At 39.7% G+C, this 20,339-nt stretch overlaps 1 protein-coding gene across 1 annotated transcript in view; it reads left to right on the top strand.

Moving 5' to 3' along the window:
• The first annotated feature begins 5,427 nt into the window (after nucleotides 1-5,427).
• The window catches only part of LOC128736854 (uncharacterized), an 83,433-nt gene continuing 68,521 nt past the window's right edge, over nucleotides 5,428-20,339 (top strand). The window contains exons 1-2 of the mRNA XM_053831352.1: nucleotides 5,428-5,580; nucleotides 17,980-18,509. Of these exons, the coding sequence (XP_053687327.1) occupies nucleotides 5,428-5,580; nucleotides 17,980-18,509 (683 nt within the window). The remainder of the gene's footprint in view (nucleotides 5,581-17,979; nucleotides 18,510-20,339) is intronic.

The following is a 20,339-nucleotide window of genomic DNA, read 5'->3' as shown; positions in this document are numbered from 1 at the left end:
ACCATAAACCAACATAACCTTCCTGCTATTCAGCTCATCAATTTGAATATCAAAATCACCCTCAACCAGTTGTAAAAACTGATAACAGTGTCCAATTAAACACCGCAGCGCTGTCTTCCCAGATGCGTGCCAAACAATGTAGCATTAATTTTGAATCCTGCATAGAGCTGTCAAACTCGACTTAAAATGGGCCATATATTTTCGCTGGTGTGGGTAACGATGTTTCCTTTCATATTTTTAAAGCTATATGCTTCCTATCGACCACTAGCTGTATAACGACTTTGCAAACGTAAAGTGTTGAAATGTTTTCGCCATTACTCATCACAATCTGTGATGCTATTTGATACCTTAGAGTACCAGATAAAGGCTTGTGAGTGAAATTTGCAATTTAATGAAATAAAGACATTGCATTGTAGGATATGATGAAATATTCAATTTCGAGCACTTTTGCTATAGTACATTATATTATCATAAATCTTCTGAGGATTTGAATGGACGATTTTATCTCAGTGAACTTCAGAGACCTCCCATTTGATTCCGAGGTACGATGCTAGCCTAATAAGCCAGTCGTCGTGTGTCCGAGTCTCGACTTGGAGAGGCTGTTAGAGTCAATAAGATCGTAGCAACTGACCCTGCAATTGTTCTGTACTCGCACAGCTGGCTGCGAAGTCTGTCGTATAAAAACAGAAAGTCAAGTTTCGATAAAGGAATCAGATTGAACAGACCAAGTAGCACATTTTAGGCCCTATTAGTTGAAGCAACCGAATTACGACTGAAATTAGTCATAATTCGGTTACCACAACTACTTTGTAACAACCTTCCTAATAGGGGACATCAGAAGAGTGCTGTTTGAAGTCATTGAATAAGAAATTTTAGATATTAAAAGAAAAACTTGCTAAATTTCTTGTATATCTAAAAACTTGGGCAGTCATTTAGAGCATACTTTGAGTCGCTTCGTAAAGCACTTTTTTTGAAGGTGTTAAGTGTGTCATCAGTCAAAAAACCTGGTTTATCGAAAAAAAAACTACTGAATTAGTTTGAGCAAACCGTTTTCCTGTGGAAATTTGCCGATGAAAATTAATGAAAGTAGACAACTTTTTTCTAGCTTCTGTGCCGTGAACGAGAGAAGCAAGCGCTTCAAAAAGAAGGTTCTTACTAAAAATGGAAAGGGCGAAGATAATCCTCTCTCTCTCTCCCTCTTTATCCTCTCTTTATCTCTGTCTCTCTTTCGGTTTCTCTCTGTCTGGTAGGCTTAGAAATGCACTTGGAGTGCAATCTATTTATATAAGAGGCTTATGTCTCTACCGAAAACCAGGTCTCTGACAGGACGTCATAAAAGGCTTATCGGTAATTAAAACCAGGCCCCTGACAGGACATCTTGTTTTCGTAGCAATGAGTTCTATTCTCAGTTACCACACTGGTCGACTGCTGGACTGCTCGATTACTCAACTGGTTGACTAGACTGCTCGACTGGACTGGTCGATTACACTGCGCGACCGGACTGCTTTACTGAACTGCTCGACTGAACTGTTCGATTCGACTGCTCGACTCAACTGCTTGATTGGACAGATCGACTTGACTGCTTGACTGAACTGCTCGAGTGGACTACTCGACTTAACTACTCGATTCAACTGCTTGACACATTTGCTTGACTTACTACTCAACCCGACTGCTTGACTTAACTGCACGATTGAACTGCTCGACTGGACTGTTCGATTCGACTGCTCGACTGGACTGCTTGACTGGACAGCATGATTCGTCTGCTCAACTCAACTGTTCGATTCGACGCTCAATTCAACTGCTTGATTCCACTGCTCGACCCAACTGCTCGACTCAACTGCTTGACTCGACGGCTCGAATGAACTACTTGACAACTTGACTCAACAACTCGAATCGGCTGCTCGACTCAACTGCTCAACTCGATTGCTCGATTCAACTGCTCGACTAGACTACTCGATTTGATTGCTCGACTCAACTGACAGCTTATTTCAACAGCTTGACTAGACTGCTCGACTTAGCCACTCAACTCGACTGCTCGATTAAACTGCCCAACTCGACTGTTCAACTTAACTTCTCGGCTGAACTGCTTGACTTCTGTTTGATTCGACAGCTCGACTTAACTGCTCGATTCAACTGCTCGACTGGACTACTCGACTCAGCTGCTCAACTGGAATACTCGACTCAATTGCTCGAATAAGCTGTTCGACTGGACTATTCGAATCAACTGCTCGACATGACTCATTGACTGCTTGACTCGACTGCTCGAATGAACTGCTCGACTTAACCGCTTGACCCGACTACTTGACTAAACCATTCGATTCGACTGCTCGACTCAAGTGCTTGACTAGACTACTCGTTTCAACCGCACGACTGGACTACTCGATTTAACTGCTCAACTGAACTGCTCGATTTAAATGCTTTACTTGACTGCTCGACTCGACCACTCGATTCAACTGCTCGACTCAACTGCTTGTAACCAACATGTTAAAACGCATAGAGAAACGTCAACAGATAGATGCAATATATATAGACTTCTCCAAGGCATTCGACAAGGTACCGCATTTATTAGCAATTGAAAAGTTGAAGCGCATTGGCTTGCCGGAATGGATAACCAACTGGCTGTTATCTTATTTAATCGGTCGAACTGCTTTCGTGAACATGAACGGGACTAAATCGTACTGTTCCGATATACCCTCTGGAGTACCACAAGGCAGTATTCTGGGCCCATTGAGTTTTGTACTTTTCATAAACAATATCTGCGATAGCCTAAAGTCCGATAAGTTACTATATGCCGATGATCTCGAAATTGTCCGTACTGTCACAACTGCTCTCGATCGCGACGCTTTACAACATGATGTGAATAGCCTTTTGCACTGGTGTTTCATAAACGGGATGGAGGTATAAATGCATCAAAATGTTCCGCCATAACTTCCTCCCGCCTTCATAACCCTCAACATTGAAAATATCTAATGAACGCACGCGAAATGAAACGTTATAGCTCTGTTAAAGATCTGGGAGTCATGCTTGACTGCACGCTGAACTTCGACGAGCACATTAGCATAATATCGTTAAAAGCGTATATGCTGTACTCGGCTTCATTCGACGAACCGCTTCGGATTTTAATGATATCTACACTTTAAAAACGCTTTACTGCACCTTAGTTCGAAGTATTTTGGAATACGCAGCACCGGTGTGGGCACCGTATCACACAGGGAAAATTAATAAAATTGAAAAAGTGCGTCGTTTGCTTTGGCAGGACCCTACAGCCCTTCCGGCTTACGAAAATCGTTGTCAGTCGATAAAACTTAGTACGCTTGCCCAAAGAAGACGAACGTCACAGAGATTGCTTGTTTACGATCTGCTAATGGGAATTATCGATAATAGTTATCTCTTAGCAAAAATAAATCTGCACGTGCCTCGTCGAATTCTTCGGAATCGAAGGTTTCTCTGGACTCTACCTCATCGAACCCAATATGGCCAGAAAAATCCTTTACATTATTGCTGTAGATTATTTAGCGAGGTAAATCATGTGTTCTATTTTAATGTTAGCAAAACTAGATTTAAAAGTTTGATTGAAAATGTAAATTAGTTTTAAGATACAATTAGTCTGTACTGCCTAGTGCCGAAGACTGTAGAACAATAAATTAAATTACCTGCTCGACTAGACTGCTTGATTTGACTGCTCGACAGCTCGACCCAACTGCTTGACTCGATTGCTTGATTCGATTAGTTAAGCTTCAGCGTCTTCTTCTCCCGCTTATTATATATCTTCTGACGTCTCACTGACATCGCTTTTAACAAGGCGAGTCAGAACATTCCGAAGGGCTGTTGTCGATAACGCCAGTGTTCCCAGATTCGTCTTTTTTTAAGCTTGTTTTAACATTTTCTTTGGTTCGTTTCTTTCTGTGTGCTGTCCCATTTTCCCGAATTGTTCTTTTTCCCGTTTTTTGTCATAGCTTCTCCTTTTATATCCCGCCGAACTCTCTCCCGTTGACTTTTTTATGTCACGATCCTTCTTTTTGTCTCTTTTTGCCTAGTCTTCCCTCCTTTTCTCACACGCTTTTTCCTGCCACCTGTTTCCTCGCTTTCTGTTCCGTTTCTTATCTTAACCTCTTCTCCTTTTCAATGCTGGATTTATTTGATTCTCTCTGTTTTCTTCAGTTTTTTCTTCAGGTTTCCTCGTTTTCAGACCCGTTTTCCCCTTTCCCTGTCTCGTTTTTAGTAATTTTTGTTTCGTTTCGTCTTTTCTGTATTTTTTTCCTTTTTTCCCGGTTTTCGCATTTTTTTCTTTTAATCTCTTTTTTTATCCCGTTCATAATTTTCTTCCGTTCGTTTCTTTCTCTTATTATGTCATCGGATTGGATTTAAATTCGGTTCGGAGATGAAATTTAAATTAAATTAGATTTAAAATTGGATTTAAATTGAACAGCAAATTTACTTGAAATCGGTGTTGAAATTGGACTCATATCATATCATTTGGGACAATTTGCTTTACTTGGTTTTACTTCACATTGAATTAGGAATTAAACTTAAATTTGGAATTCTGGTGGGACATTTGGACTTGAATTTGGACTAGAAATCTTACTTGAAAATGGGCTAAAATGGGACCTGAGATTGGACTTCAGGGTTATACCTTGAGGAGTTTTTTATTCCATATTAAATTTTCTAGAGTAGAGGGACACATGCCCCTGTAGGTTAGTTTCAAGCCAATTCACCTTAGCCAGGCACAATTTATCGTTTACTTTTTAACTAACTTTTTAGCGCATTTAATTACAAAATATCCGTTTAAATTTTAACTTTTCTTACGTTTATTTTCTTTAGATCATCACTTTCACTTTTGTCATGACGTTTTATTTACGTTGCACGCAGCGTAAACGCTGATCTATCAACGTCTGCTTGGGAACGCACCCTGCATTCGATTCTCTATCAGTTGCACTCAGTGCAGTGCTCCCCTGGTCCGAAGGCCGCTTCCGGTATAGCTTTACCATAATCTTCCTCGACTATCTCAGCCACTGCTTACGGCGCAACAGCTCTAAGCCCTAAGTTTTCACCACTCGACTACGAAGACTGGTTTAAGGAAGGGACATATTCCTAAATCTAACCTTTGTGGCAACTTTACTGAATGCGGAGGAGGCGAGACCATTCGCGCTTTGTTTGGCGAAATCTCGCTCAAAAAGTGGTTCACACAAAGTGCTTCTGCTTCTACTATCTTCTGCGGAACGTAGACTAATGGCATTGAATCGTCATCGACTTGTGCAGAATTTCGCTTATTAACCGCTTCCCCTCGTTAAGTGCGTCCATCGCCTGCTTCACCGAACAGACTGACCGCTCCCAAACTCCACCATAGTGGTGGTCCTCTTCGAGGCATGAAACGACCAACGGCCATCAGATAAGACGATGTAGTCAGATTGGCGGTTGGCTTACTAAATGGACAGCTCAGGGTTTTGGAGCAAGGGAACACGGCTATCTAACGCTTTCCGCTGTGCCGGGACGCGGGTACAGCACCGACGAAACTCAATGGTCGTCAATAGAGTTGTAGTCGCTGCAATGGCAGGTGCGGCTCGCACCCACGTTCTTTCGGTTAGTACCCGAATATTTTACTCACCAAACTACCATGCTAAAAACACTCGCATAATATTTGGCAAACCAAGCACATTTAGTAGTATGAAACTGTTTCGTCATTTAAAACATAGTAAACGCGTTTAATATTAATAAATGGCCAGAAATTCATCGGATTACTTTAGAGGCTGCTCGCTCGGTGTTGCACAACATACTTGAGGTACACCCTTTACGTGGTTTTCAATTCCCGGCTGACCAACTTGATCCGGTCTGGTAATGATTGCGTGCATTTCTGATCAAGCTATTCTTAAGCTCTTAGCCTGAAATTTTACTGGCCCCATGCTGTGCATTCGTAACGGACGAGTTTGAGGAACATGTAGTAAAATCCTGGATCTTTATAGTAAAGCTAGCAACTGCTTCATTAGCATCAGCATGATGCCGAATCCTTTGCCAAAAAAATACAAGCCACTTGCTTTTCAAAAGACCTATCGAGGCTCAACGAAAAAGTTCATTGGACAGCAAAATGCAAGTAGAGCAGGGAATGATTATGTTCATTTTTTTTATTTTGCGTTTTTCAGTAGACTATTATTGACGTCGTTCTCCTCTTGATAGTTGGTATATTGGGCCGAAACATGCAGTTCAGAATTATCGCTTCTGTTCTGAGCTCTTAAATTACCTATTCATTCGGAAGAAGATAAGGACGCAAGGCTGTTTGTATGATGAGTAGAGCAGTACAATATGCATTCAGTCAGTTGTCTGGAAGAACGCCCCGTCAATAGTTGAGTTGAATGGCAAGCTACCGAGAAAAAATGGTATGATAAAAAGATATCTCACTAACGGTATCATATGCCGTCATGATACCATACTTTGTTATTGAATAACCTATCTCAACCAGGCAGTCTTAGTTGAAAATAAAACGTATTATCACGTTGCCGTTCACTGACTTGGTTCAGTACATAAACTAACCTAACATCTGTGTAAGTGCAGTCCAAAGACGCTTTGAGACAATATGATTATACATAGGAGACAAAATGGTTAACATGCATACGAACGGAAGATCATTCAACCAGAAATTTGTATCAATTGCTATCCCCATTCGATTTGAACCTGACAAACGGATTAATTCATCATACCTCATACTGGAACATTGTAGCGGATCGGAATTCCATTACCTTTCCGGTACATGCAGAGGGGTTAACCTTTCTCCGGCTGATGACACCCCCCCTTCTTTTGTGAATAAAAAATAAACACTTTATTTCTCCTCTCAACCACTATCGGTATAGGTACGACGGGAGATGAGATGAAATAAACCGAAATTTACCTGCCCGCTGGGAAAATTTGGAACAAGGATACAACAGGATTGTTCAGCAGAGAGAAGAATGTAAATGTCTCATAATTCTCATCATTCCGCATTCTTTCTATACTTCACCCCGATGGTGGTGGTGCTGGTGATGTCTCATTTCCGTTAAAGGAATTGCTTCTGGGGATTTCTGTCTCATTTCGATGTCGAGGAGTTGGAAAGCTGTTGCTCTAGCTTTCGGCTGATGGTTGATTTATGCTGTAGCTTTGAGGTATCCGAGAAAATGAAAAAAAAGAATAATAATGAAAGTTGTAATCAGGGTAGGTACGTACACAATTTTAGCAGTAATGGATAAGCTTTCTGTTCTGATTTTATCACAAACTTAGCATAGTCGTGCAAAGTCCAAACTGTATACATGACTGAATAGCTTGTACGGTGCAATGAATCTTGCATTTTAATTAGCATCGTTAAATTATGGAACTTTGCAGTACAGATAGGGCTGAAATTGAAATCATGTTTTCAAAAAATCTCTTAATTGAAAGTGTGGGGTACAAATTGTTATCCATTTTGTGTAAATATCTGAGTTATACTCCAAAAGGTTGACAAAAAACCGCTTTTAATTTTGAAATGTTCGGTCCATCATAGACGTTTTGTGCAGTCAAGTGAAAGTTGGGAACTTCACTTGAAAACATTAATTTTCAATAAATTACTCCTATTTCGCCCACTGCTATCTATTCTTCTGAAGGTTCTGTTGATGCTGCTCGAAAAGCTTGCACCGAAATCGACAATGAGAAACTTTTCCGGCACTGAAATCACTGTGATGCTGCTTAATTCAACTGACCAACCCCATATAGAAAAAAATATATATAAACGTTAACTTCTACCAAGCTTTCCTGCCCGGCTACTCCAATTTTTCATCAAATGCCGAACTTTTCGGTGAACTGTCTACTTAACAATGGGTGTCTTTCATGATCGACATCACATTGATGTTAGGGTTGTAAGTTGGAACAGTGAAATGTGGCAAAATTACGGTTTATGAATAACACTTTCGAACATGCAGCTGGGAAGTGCTTAAAAGAACAAATGTTCTTACCAATTTTATGGTTAACTAATCAAAAGCTTCTGTAAGTTGCAAAACATAAAAAATGCTATTCGAACGTTTTTTTAATCTGGAGCAGCCATGTAGTTGCACCATCTCTTCACCTCTACAACAACTCGAGACCAACTCTTGCCACTACACGTCAACCTCCATCGGACAATAACCCAATATTTCTCGACTGGACAGTTATTTAAAGGCAATTGCCTCCAAATAAAAGCCGAGAGTCTTTTCTCGATTAAACTCGCCCCGTTTTGCTAGGGTACTGCTAAAGTGTCACTCAACCAGGGAGTGGATTAGCCACCGGATCCGGTCGGGTTGGTGGTTGATTGCTTTCATGAAAATGGAAACGATAATCTTCTCGCAGACAGAGGTGCCGCCGCCGTTGCGTTGGGTGCCATCATAATTTATAGCCTGATTACGATCTGACAATCAGGTTCATACTGAGTGTTTATTGAACCCCGAGCAGTAATAAATACCGACTAGAATAAACGAGAATAATGTCAAATTTGAAAAGTAAGTTAATTTATAGCACTGGAAAATTGGGCATAAAATGAACCCGCAAACGCAATTTTATATTTTGTTCCCCTAAAATTCAACTAAAGTAATGCAAGAGCAATGCCACCTTCGTCCGTACATTTCACAAATTAATCTATTATTCATAAAAGTAAGCGTTAGTTGGTATGTTCCGCAATAACTCCGAAACGCCTGGACGGTTCTTTATCCGAGTTGGCACACATGCTTCTTGACACAAAACAATCAGGAATTTGACGATTGGAAGGTGATCCCTAGCCAGGAGGGGTGGTCCAAACAAGTAAAAAGGGTTGTGTGCCTCTTGCATTGAGACCGATTGCTGTTAGTGAAATGACTGTGAGAAAAGATGGAGGTGGCACCGAGGAGGAAAATATGAAAAAAACCTTTGTTTCGTTTCCGTTATAGGCATGTTCATAGAGCAAACCGATACATAATTAGCTACGTGACAGAAGCGGGAGCTGGCTGGGAAACCGAGAAGTAGGAAGACGAGCAACGTGAGTATGAATGTACATTCCGCCACAGCTCCGGAACTTCTGAACTGTTTTTCATCAAACGTCGTTTGTTAAACACATGTTTGTTTGGCATAAAAGAATTAACACAGGGAGGTTGACAAAAGATGGAGACGGTCTCTTACAAGGGGGACACGAAGATTCAAATGGTTACGTACAAGTGGCTGGATCCCCCTAAAAAGGGGAATAGGGTGGCCATAAACACGGGGGAGGTTCTAAAACGGCTTTGTGTCGATTTATAGGGATTACCGAGAAGAAGACACATCTAAAAGTGGCTGGGGAAAGCAGGAGGCGAACTGACAAAGGGATTAGACACATTCAAATGAAGAAAAAGGGTTTTGTTTCTTGTGTTAAGAGAATTTTCGTTACAATAACGGATGTACAAGTGACTGAGAGACAAAGGGGCCTCGAGTAAAGCCGGGCAATCAGCTAGTTCCTAATATTAAAACGGCCTCTTTGGCAGCCAAATTCCACTTTCGCTTGAACTCTTTCTCGTTGCTTGCGATTCACAGGCAATCTTCCCAACCGTTTAATCTTCTAATATTATAAGCGTCTTATTTCGTCTGTAACCCTGACAGGGCGTCATGTTTTCGTCGCAAGAATCGCAGCTGGCTCCATAAATGCTTTACAAAAAGCTGGAACTAATACAAGTACACGTAAACTCAGCTGGTGCGAGCACCTCATGAACACTCTCTTAACCGGGGTAGGATTTACTGTGGCCCGAAAAAGAAGTTGGTGTTATAAACATAACAATATTCGTATACAGTTGTCAGTGCTCTGGAACACCTGTTTCTTCGCTAGCACTAATTCACACACACGAAAATTGAGCGGCTTGGGATCTCGCCCAGCATAATTGAATGGCTAAAATCATTCATTAGTGGCCGCATTTCATCCGTAAAAATACGTGGTCATGAATCACAATGCTTCACAAACTTCTCGGGCGTGCCACAAGGGAGTGAGCTAGGAACGTTGTTATTTTTATTATTTGTCAACGGTGTTGAGCGCTGCCGCTTTCCAGAAAGAATTTGTCGTCCGACGTTGCAATAATGCAAGCAAAAGTTTCGCTTTTATCGGACGAAATGGTAGCAATCATTTCTGAAGGATCTTTTGATAAATTTCTTTCGCCAGTCCGGAACCTGAACAAGTGTCGCACGTTAAATAGTATTAAGTATTAAGGTGAAAGGTACTGCTAGATGGCGCCAATGTGAGGATATTGCCTCATCTGGGCGCCATTTTTCCGGTCATGTTTGGATTCAGTACCATTTCACCTTAAAGAGATTCCATTTTACCGAGCCTCTGTGGTTCAAGAGGTACCACAGACGTGCCCAAACATAAACAAAAGGTGGGCCACCCGACGTTTCAGAAGAATGTTTTGACTTGCAAAAACAGAGTATGAATTGGACAAAAACAGAGTTTGAATTGGGCTTGACTGCTTGAGGTTAGAATTGAAATTACATTTGAATTTCTTTTACTCTCTCGCTACTTTTCTCTTTTGGTTTCTCCTGTTTACTGTTCTTTCTTTTTCTCTCAAAAGAGAGAAGGCAAAGACCCCTCATTTTCTTGTTATCCACTATTTTGTCTGTTTTTATGTTCCAAAATAATAGTCCTATTCTGTCACGCTTTTCCTCTCGTTGTTCTTTTTTTAAGCCAGTTTTTATTTAATTTACTGTCCGCTGCCTCCTCTTTCTCTGTTCCTTTTCCTGTCCAATTTTTCGCCTTTCCTAAGTATAAATTTCCATTTTGACACGTTTTTCACTGGTGCTCTCTCTCTCTCGGTTTGTTTGTTTGAAAATGTTTGCTCTATACATTGTTTGCTCCATGAGATATGGGTCATTTCACGCGAAGTGTCCGAACCAGATTGTTCGATTTCGATCAGAAAGCAAAAATCAAAAATTTGGTGCCGATCGGACATTCCCTCGATTAATGGGATCACCTACATTTTTTAGGAAAATACCATTTTTTGGCAACACCTCTTATTTTCTTTTGCTTGTATCTCCGGAAGTATTGGGTTTAGAAAGATACTATTTTCACATTTTTAAAGGAAATTACCCAAGAAATTCGAAAAAAATATTGCTTTTAAGCACCAGTGCCGCCAAATATTTTTAAACTCAATTTGAAAACTAAATTTTCATTTTTCTCTCAATGAAGACAATTTGATCTCAAAAATCCCAACTTCATCGTGTTTTGCAGATTTTTCTACATAAGAATCATTTATCGCCATGAGGTATTCTTAGCCAATCCCGAGATACAGCGTTTTAAAGCAAGCGATACCCCATTTTTTATGTAAAACAATAAGCAAAATAACTTTTTCTAAAGCAGTGATTCTCTACGCAATGTAAAACTACTTTGCCATATCGGAAAAGCATTTATACGATACTAGCTGACCCGACAAACTTCGTATTGCCACAAATTAACCTGTGTTGTACATAAATCATGAATCTCGGATGATCTTTGTCACAATCTCGAGTTTTGCAAGCCCTCCAGTGGGCGGCGCTTCCGACGGCGGGTCACCGGCAACACTCGCGACCGTCTCGTCCTGAATGATCTAGTGTTACTATAGATAGTTTTTGTGGTCTTGTATTGACTAATGTTTTATGGAAGAATCTCGAATTTCTCGAGTTCGATTAGTTTTTGAGTTTCGCAAAAATTTCTGTTTTATTTGTATGAGAGTCCATATCCCCCTACCACAGGGGTGAGAGGTCTCTAACTATCGTAAAATAAATTCAAGACTCCAAAATCTCCCGCATGCCCAATTTGGTTGCATTTGCTTGATTAGTTCTCAAGTTATAAGGAAATTTGAATTTCATTTGTATGGGAGCTCCCCTCTTAAAAGGGGAAGGGGTCGTAATTCACCATAGAAAAAATTTCTGCCATCTAAAACTCCCACATGCCAAATTTGGTTCCATTTGATTGTTTAGTTCTCGAGATAAGAGGAAATTTGCATTTCATTTGTATGGAAGCCCACCCTCTTAAAGGGGAGATGGGCCATAACTCGCTTTCTAAAGAAGAGAGGGGTCTCAATTCACCATAGAAAAAAATCTTGCGTCCAAAACCACTTACATGTCAAATTTGGTTCCATTTGCTTGATTAGTTCTCGAGTTATGAGGAAATTTGCATTTCATTTGTATAGGAGCCCCCCTTCCTAAAGTGGGTAGGGGTCCCAATTCATCATAGAAAAAATTTTTGTCTCCAAAAACACCCACGTGCCAAATTTGGTTCCATTTGCTTGATTAGTTCTCGAGTTATGAGGAAATTTGTATTTCGTTTGTATAGGAGCCCCCCCTCTTAAAGTTGGGAGGGGTCCTAATTCACCATAGAAAATATTCTTGCCCTCGAAAACTTTCACATGCCAAATTTGGTTTCATTTGCTTGATTAGCTCTCGAGTTATGAGGAAATTTGTATTTCATTTGTATAGGAGCCCCCCCCTCCTAAAGTGAGGAGGGGTCCCAGTTCATCATAGAAAAAATTTTTGTCTCCAAAAACACCCACGTGTCAAATTTGGTTCCATTTGCTTGATTAGTTCTCGAGTTATGAGGAAATTTGTATTTCGTTTGTGTAGGAGCCCCCCCTCTTAAAGTGGGAAGGGGTTCTAATTCACCATTGAAAATATTCATGCCCTAGAAAACTTTCACATGCCAAATTTGGTTCCATTTGCTTGATTAATTCTCGAGTTATGAGGAAATTTGCATTTCATTTGTATAGGAGCCACCCTTCCTAAAGTAGGGAGGGGTCCCAATTCATCATAGAAAAAAATTTTGTCTCCAAAAACACCCAGTTGCCAAATTTTGTTCCATTTGCTTGATTAGTTCTCGAGTTATGAGGAAATTTGTATTTCGTTTGTATAGGAGCCCCCCCCCCCCTCTTAAAGTGGGGAGGGGTCCTTATTTACCATAGAAAATATTCTTGCCCTAGAAAACTTTCACATGCCAAATTTTGTTCCATTTGCTTGATTAGTTCTTCAGTTATGAGGAAATTTGTATTTCATATGTATAGGATCCCCCCCTCCTAAAACGGGGAGAGGTCCCAGTTCATCATAGAAAAAAATTTTGTCTCCAAAAACACTCACATGCCAAATTTGGTTCCATTTGCTTAATTACTTTTCGAGTTATGAGGAAAATTGTGTTTCTTTGGTACAGGAGCCCCCCCTCTTAAAGTGGGGAGGGGTCCTAATTTACTATAGAAAATATTCTTGCCCTCGAAAACCTTCACATGCCAAATTTGGTTCCATTTGCTTGATTAGTTCTCGAGTTATGAGGAAATTTGTATGGAAGCCCCCCCTTTTAAAGAGGAGAGGAGTTATAATTCCCGTTATAAAGAGGGGAGGGGTCTCAATTTACCATAGAATAAATTCTTGTCACCGAAAACACCCACATGCCAAATTTTGTTCTATTTGCTTGATTAGTTGTCGAGTTATGCAGAAATTTGTGTTTCATTTGTATGGGAGCCCCCCCTCTTAGTGGGGGGAGGGGTTTCTAACCATCACTAAACCTTTCCTGGCCCCAAAAAACCTCTACATGCATATTTTCATGCCGATTGGTTCAGTAGTTTTGGATTCTATAAGGAACATACGGACAGACAGACAGACAGACAGACAGACAGACAGACAGACAGACAGACAGAAATCCTTCTTTATAGGTATAGATATAGCAAAGTTATTCTTAACAGTGTTGCGAGCTTTTCAGTTCTTCGTTTGATTTATAGCACTAGATGAGGAAACGTTACTTCAAAAAGGTGTAAAATATTCGTTAGTTGTTTGATCATTGCCTTGTAAACTGTATTTCATCTCACTAATGAGCTCTTACCTTCCTTGTTTGTTGCGTTTATTGTTGCTAGGAGACTAATATTCTTAATTAATGTAATCATCATTACATACATCATACGGGAAACTGAAAAGTTGGCAACACTGTTAAGAAAAACCTTTTTATATACTGTATAAATGCATTTCCGAGATGCTAAAGTATTTTTACATTGCGTAGAGAATTACTGTTTCAAAAAAAGTTATTTTACTCTTAGTTTTACATTAAAAATAGGGAATCGCTTGCTTTAAAACGCTGTATCTCGGGATCGGCAAAGAATACCTCGGGGCAATGAGTGATTCTTGTGTAAAAAAATCTGCGGATCACGATGAAGTTAAAATTTTTGGGATAAAATTGTCTTCATTGAGAGAAAAAAGTAAATTTAGTTTTCAAATTGAGTTTCAAAATGTTTAGCAGCACTGGTGCTCAAAATAATATCTTTTTCGAATTCCTTAGATGATTTCCTTTGAAAATGTGAAAATAGTGTCTTTCTAAACTTAATATTTCCGGAGATATAAGCAAAAGAAAATAAGAGGTTTTGATAAAATCGGGTATTTTCCTTTAAAATGGAGGTGCTCCCATTAATCGAGGAAATGTTCGATCCGTACCAAATTTTGGATTTTTACTTAGGCTGTGAACCATTTCGCTAAATTTTTAGCTTTTTAGTTAAAAATTGACAGTTCGATGGTTGTTTCTCCTCGAATGGTTAAAATCAGTTCAGAATGCGAACCATTTCAAATTTGACAGATTCATAAGTTGTTTTACTCAATGAGAGCATATATAAGGTGAGGAAGAAGATATGTTTCTATAACAGCAAATTTATTCATTCAGTCCAGGTTGCAATTAGGTTGGATTTGGATGAATTTTTGGTGTTCATTTGCTCCTATTTGATAGATAAAATTTATCTCATTTCAGTTCGGGTTGAATAAACAAATTTATTATATGTTAAACATTCATATATTGGGGAAAAGAGATTCAAGGAAAAATCAGTAAAGCACTTCGAAGCTCTTTCCTTACCTGTGACATATCTCACTGGCTCTCAGAAGCAGGGCTTCGACCGATCCTTTTTTTCTACCGCAGTCACACCAACGCGCATTCAAGTTCACACCGTCCGTTTAGAGGTGGAATACGAATGCTATGCATAACACAACTGGCATTTTGCTCAGTCAAACGCCGACTGCACGCTGCAGAACGAACGGCTTCTAAAACTTTTTGACATTTTCGTTTCGATCAAGTTGCCTTTACCGTTTGGAGCAGCGAATGACTGCAAAGCAGTCAAATGACTGGCAATCACCACGCTACGAAAAGCAACCGCACAATCGTATGATTCAATACTACAAAAAAACAACCACTACATGTGCATGGAAGAAGTCGGTCGGACTCCGTCCAATACAAACGAATATTTTGCTTGCGTCGGACCGACGTCTGGGTGACAAACTTTTACTGTGAGCAGCCGATTTGGAGACAAAAAGAGAAACGAAAAAATACGTCACCGTATGCTTCCAGTCAGTTTGCAGTTTATATTCTCAAAGCGCAAAGCAAAACGGGAGATCGACTGTTTGCTTTTGCTGAGATGCCGCATGAATTGTACGACGGTAGCAGCGCAAGCGGCAGTTTGACTGGATTAAAAAAACGGTCAAATGATCGTTCAAAAATCGGAGTTTGAATGCGGAAAGTTCGCATTCACGGCAGTCACATTCAACTTGCGATCCCTTTTTAAGCCCTGCTCAGAAGCGAACACGGTAAAAAAAGATCACGTTGAAGTAAAGTGATTTACCATTGAATTTGCACTACTTGCCAAACAGTTCAACGCGAAATGCAGATCTCTTGAAATGAATTAATACAAAACATCAACAGAAATCAACAGAAAATCACTTTAATCGAAATATTTTTATACATTGTTGTTCATGTGCTGTGGTTTGAAACTGAACAGTCAATCATGTCAATTAAAATTGTGTTATTTATTATAATTTTTTAATTACATGTGCAATGGAATGCCTTACATAAATACCAACCATGTAATGTATAATGAGGAAGCACCTGTTGCAGTGCACTCTCCGCAAAGACGTTCCCGAATGGTGAATAACGGTGGCCTGTGGGAAACTTCATTGTGGTTGACCAGTTTAGCAGACCGATTGTTGTACTGACGATTGTACTGACATGCACATTTTTGACATTCGTGAAATGCAAACAATTTCGAATTCAATGGGTAAAGACAGTGGTGATAATTCTATTGAAATGCATTATAATTTGATGGTGATTTCTATTGAATGGTTTTCAATCAAAGATGTTTTCATTACAAATTGAGAATCACCTGAAAATCAAAGGTAAATCACTTTAATTTATAGTGCAAAGTGTCAGACTGAATCAAGTGTGAAAGCACTTTAATTAGACGTGACGATTTTTTACCGTGAACCATCGAACTGTCAAAACTAACCATGCTCCCGAGCAGAGTTATTTTCGAAAAACCATCGAACTGTCAAATTTTAACTAAAAAGTTAATAATTTCGCGAAATGGTTCACACAGCCTTACCGACCGAAAACGAACAATCTGGCAAAATTTGGTTCAAATTCGTGAAGGTCGATTACACGTTTGAACTTTTTCTCGGTCACTTGGCATGGAATGACCCATATGCATTTTTGAATTCGGTAAACATTCAGGAAAACCTGACTTCCCTAGCAGCACACTTCCAACGTATTTAGTTGCGGTGACTTATTTCTAACTGTTTCTAGTCATTAATAGGTTGCAGAAACTAAAAGCCATGGAAGTGTGCTACTTGGGTTCATTAATAAGTTAACATAAAAATATTAAGTTCCTCGGAGGTCGCATGCTTTTCATAAAGATCCAAGACAACTTCTACCTTGAATTTTTCAAACCAGCGTTCTTGACGAAAAAAAAACTTTGTACTTGAAAACCTCAATAGTTTTGTAACACATACCAGCATTCAGTTAAAACACCAAACATCGATAGTTTTAGTCGTTTTACATCTTGTGAGATAGAAATGTCCGAAAGAAGTTCTCTATTGCGCAATTAGTCTATTCTAGCTTCGACACTTGGCGGCCTGAGAGTGATTTAGATTTACCGATCGTAACGCAAAGCCGGCGACAAACATTGGAAAAAGTCAAGCGCAGCGGGAAAAATGTTATCCGATTCCGATCCGTTCCAAAACCGAACAAACAACAAACAATGTGTTGCGGCAAAATTGGATTGGACAAGGTCTCAACTCAACCTATAGGTACCTACTCGATGTTGCTGATGGTCGGATAAAGGACCAAAAGTCGTTCACTTTACAGTTCAGCAAGCGTAGCTCTGTAAGCCGATGATTTTACCATCAAGCGCACTCGAGTGCTGTCAAATTGAATAGTTACAGCACCATCCTATTGCTTCTAGGTGGAAAAATGGTATTTCCATTTGTTGATGTTTAAGGAGAAAAGATAGATAAAATAAATTCGATATACTGAAGCTTGTTTTGTACAAAATTCAATTTAGTTGAATTAAGAATAAAATGTCACACCATATTTACCTTCCATTGACTGGGGCAAAGTTATATAAACTGAATATAGCTGTTTTTACTTGCCTGTTTATTAAATAACCTGTAAAGTTAAAAAACATGGAAAATATTAGAAATAATAACACATTCTAAAAGCAAGAAGTTGAAGGTTTGTAATTACTAAGTAAGCAATTTAATAATCAAGAGTTTATTAGTTTTTTTCCTGGACTTTCCTGAATCTTAACGAAGATTCGCTAGCAAAACAAAATCAAACAATAGACAGAAAAGAATATCGGTCGCAAAAAAAACAAAAATTCTACACCACCCGTAATCAACGGACATGTAATAGCACCCATTTGCATAATATCCGCCTTACATTTAGAGCGGAAATTAACGGAATTGACTCAGCTATCTGCGAAAAAAAATTGCTGCTTAATTTTCTCGTTCTACCCGCCTAGGCCAAACGAAACTTCCCCGTTGGGTACACAGCTTCATTCGCATAATCACCCATAATATTCTGAATAGGTACACACCGCGGAAACTCAGCATCAAAATGATTTCAATTAATTTCGGTTATTGTTTCTCTCCGTAGGACACTGCTGCTGCCACACGGCCGACAGGATAATGAATAGTTGAAACGCCAGTGTAATTAACGTGGCATGAAAATTCTGCCTCCGGCATTCACCCAACTAGGTTTCGCCGGCTAGGTCGGTCGACACTTCACCAGTGCGTGCAGCGGCGGGCAGCGAAATGTCGAAAACAATGGGTGAATCGCGCAGATCGTGCTCAGCGTCATCATCGTCCTCCGGCGGAGGAAAATCTAAATCTAAACCGTGCAAACAGCAGTGCAAGCCAATAGACGTTTCTGTCCTGCAACAACCCACCGGACCGGAACACGTGACCGTCGCCGGTGATTACGATAATGATTTTCGTTCCAGCGGCAACAAACCGAGGCGCGACGAAGTATCGGAACTCCGGCGGGCTCTTCGCCATGTGTACTATCTGGTGTTCGCGCTTGTGTGTTGTGTGTTCGGGCTTTCGTTTTTCGCACTTAATTACGTGAACGGTCGGCTAGGTGAAAAAGCTCCGGTGAAAACTACTAATCCACAGCCGGTGCTGAACGACAATCGAGTGGAGGAAATAGTCAGCAAGTGCTTGAAAAATAACATCGATAAATTTAGTCAGGATTTAATAGCCCACGTACGGGAGTCGGTCGATTTCAGGTGAGTGTGGACGAAAAAAAAACGAGCGAGTAGCCTTTCTGATGTATAACAGGTGTGTGCCGATTGGGCGATAACGCTTAAGCTAGATGGCTACAGCCAGTTTCGGGTGGGCGGTTGAGGCCACCAACATCGATGAGCAATATTGTTCCTCCTGTTGCTGGTTGCTGGTATGAAGTGTGATTTAACCACTGCCACTAGGCCAGCAACTCAGCGGTCATCGTGAACCTGGCCTAATGAAGAGACACATGGGGAGCGTTTAATTTTCTATATTGATATTGAAATTTAATATATGGATGTTGGTTAGAAAGTGCACCCGCGAATAAATAAATTGATTGCTATGTGGAGCCACTAGCGTGCCCAGACAGACACAAAAGGTGGAGGACCCGTCCTTTCAGAACAATGTTTTGGCCTAAAAAAAGGAGTAATCATAGAATGGCGAATCCATGATTGCTTATCACAAAACTACCGACCGAAAAAAATTTAAAAACTCTGAACTTTCGGGTGCAATAGGATTTAAAATCAAACTTGAAATTAGACTTGGCACTGGACTAGAACCGTCCAGTTGGGTTCGAGGTACAATGCTAGTTCGGAATACATACTGACTCAAAAACCGGTGTAACCATCTTTTTTCTCGTTTTTTGTCTTCATTTGTTCCGTTTTTCCTCTTTTTGATGCCCGTTTTTTCTTCTCCGGTCTTCATTTTTTTTCTCCCAATGTTTAGTCTTTTTCTCTAGCGGTTTACCCTTCTCTTAAGTCTCTTGTTCTTTCCGTTTCGATTTTTTCTTCTCTCTCGCTACTCCTATTTTCCCTTGATTCCTGTTCAATATACCCTTTCTTATCTCGTTTTCCCTCTTATGCTTTCTCGTTTTTCCTTCCTACTTCTGTTTCCTTTTTCTCTTTTCCTATTCTGTTCTCTTTTCTGTTCCGCTTTTCTGCCTTTTCCTGAGACCTAACTTTCCATTTTTCCTCTTTTTTCTTTCGTTTTCCCGCTTTTCCTAGCTCATTTACCATTTTTTCTGTCCCGTGTTTCCTGTTTCATTGTTCCGTTTTTCTTCGTTTCTTGTCCCATTTTTGCTTATTTTCGGTCCTGTTTTCAACCGTTTTTTGTTATATTTTTCCTTTTCCTGTTTTGAATTTTTCTAACTTTTTTTGTGTCCTTTGCTTGTCGTTTTCCGTCTTCGTTTCGTTTCCATTTCTCCCCTTTTTGATGCCCGTTCTGTCACGGTTATACCGTTTTTGGTTCCCTTTTCTCTTTCATCGCCAATTTTTCTTTTTTATCTCCCATCGTTTTGCCTTTTTCTTTAGTCCCTTTGTCTGTTTTTCTTTTCTTTTTTTCTTTCCGTTTCGATTTTCTCTCTCGCTATTCCTTCTCTTTTCTGGCCCGTTTTTCCTGTTCCTGAGACCAGAGGATCTCTTTCGATCCTGATTCTCGACTTTTGCCGCTTTTTAACTCCTTTTCTATCTCGTTTTTCGTTTCCTTCTATTCTGTTCTTCGTATTATTAAGTCCTATTTTTTTGCTTTTTTGTACTGTTTTTTTTTTTGCTTTTTTGTCCTGTTTTGTTTTCCTTTCCGTTTTATCCCTTTTTTGTCTGCCGTTTCCATTTTCCCCTAAAAATAAAAAATAAGAAAACTTATCCAATTTAATTCTACTATGTGTACATTTTCCCCTTTTTTTCTATTATTCGTTTCTCTCGTTTCTTCATTTTCATACACCCGTTTTAATTTTTTTTGTCCCGTTTTTACTCCTTTTATTCTTTCTTTATTTCATTTTGTTACTCCAGTTTATCCTCGTCTTCGTCCTACACATTTTTCTTTTCTTCGGTTACGTT

This window comes from Sabethes cyaneus, chromosome 2, assembly GCF_943734655.1.
Source record: "Sabethes cyaneus chromosome 2, idSabCyanKW18_F2, whole genome shotgun sequence".
Classification (NCBI taxonomy): domain Eukaryota; kingdom Metazoa; phylum Arthropoda; class Insecta; order Diptera; family Culicidae; genus Sabethes; species Sabethes cyaneus.
The sequence above is the reverse complement of the archived record's forward strand: the minus strand, read 5'-3'. Positions and strand labels throughout refer to the sequence as shown.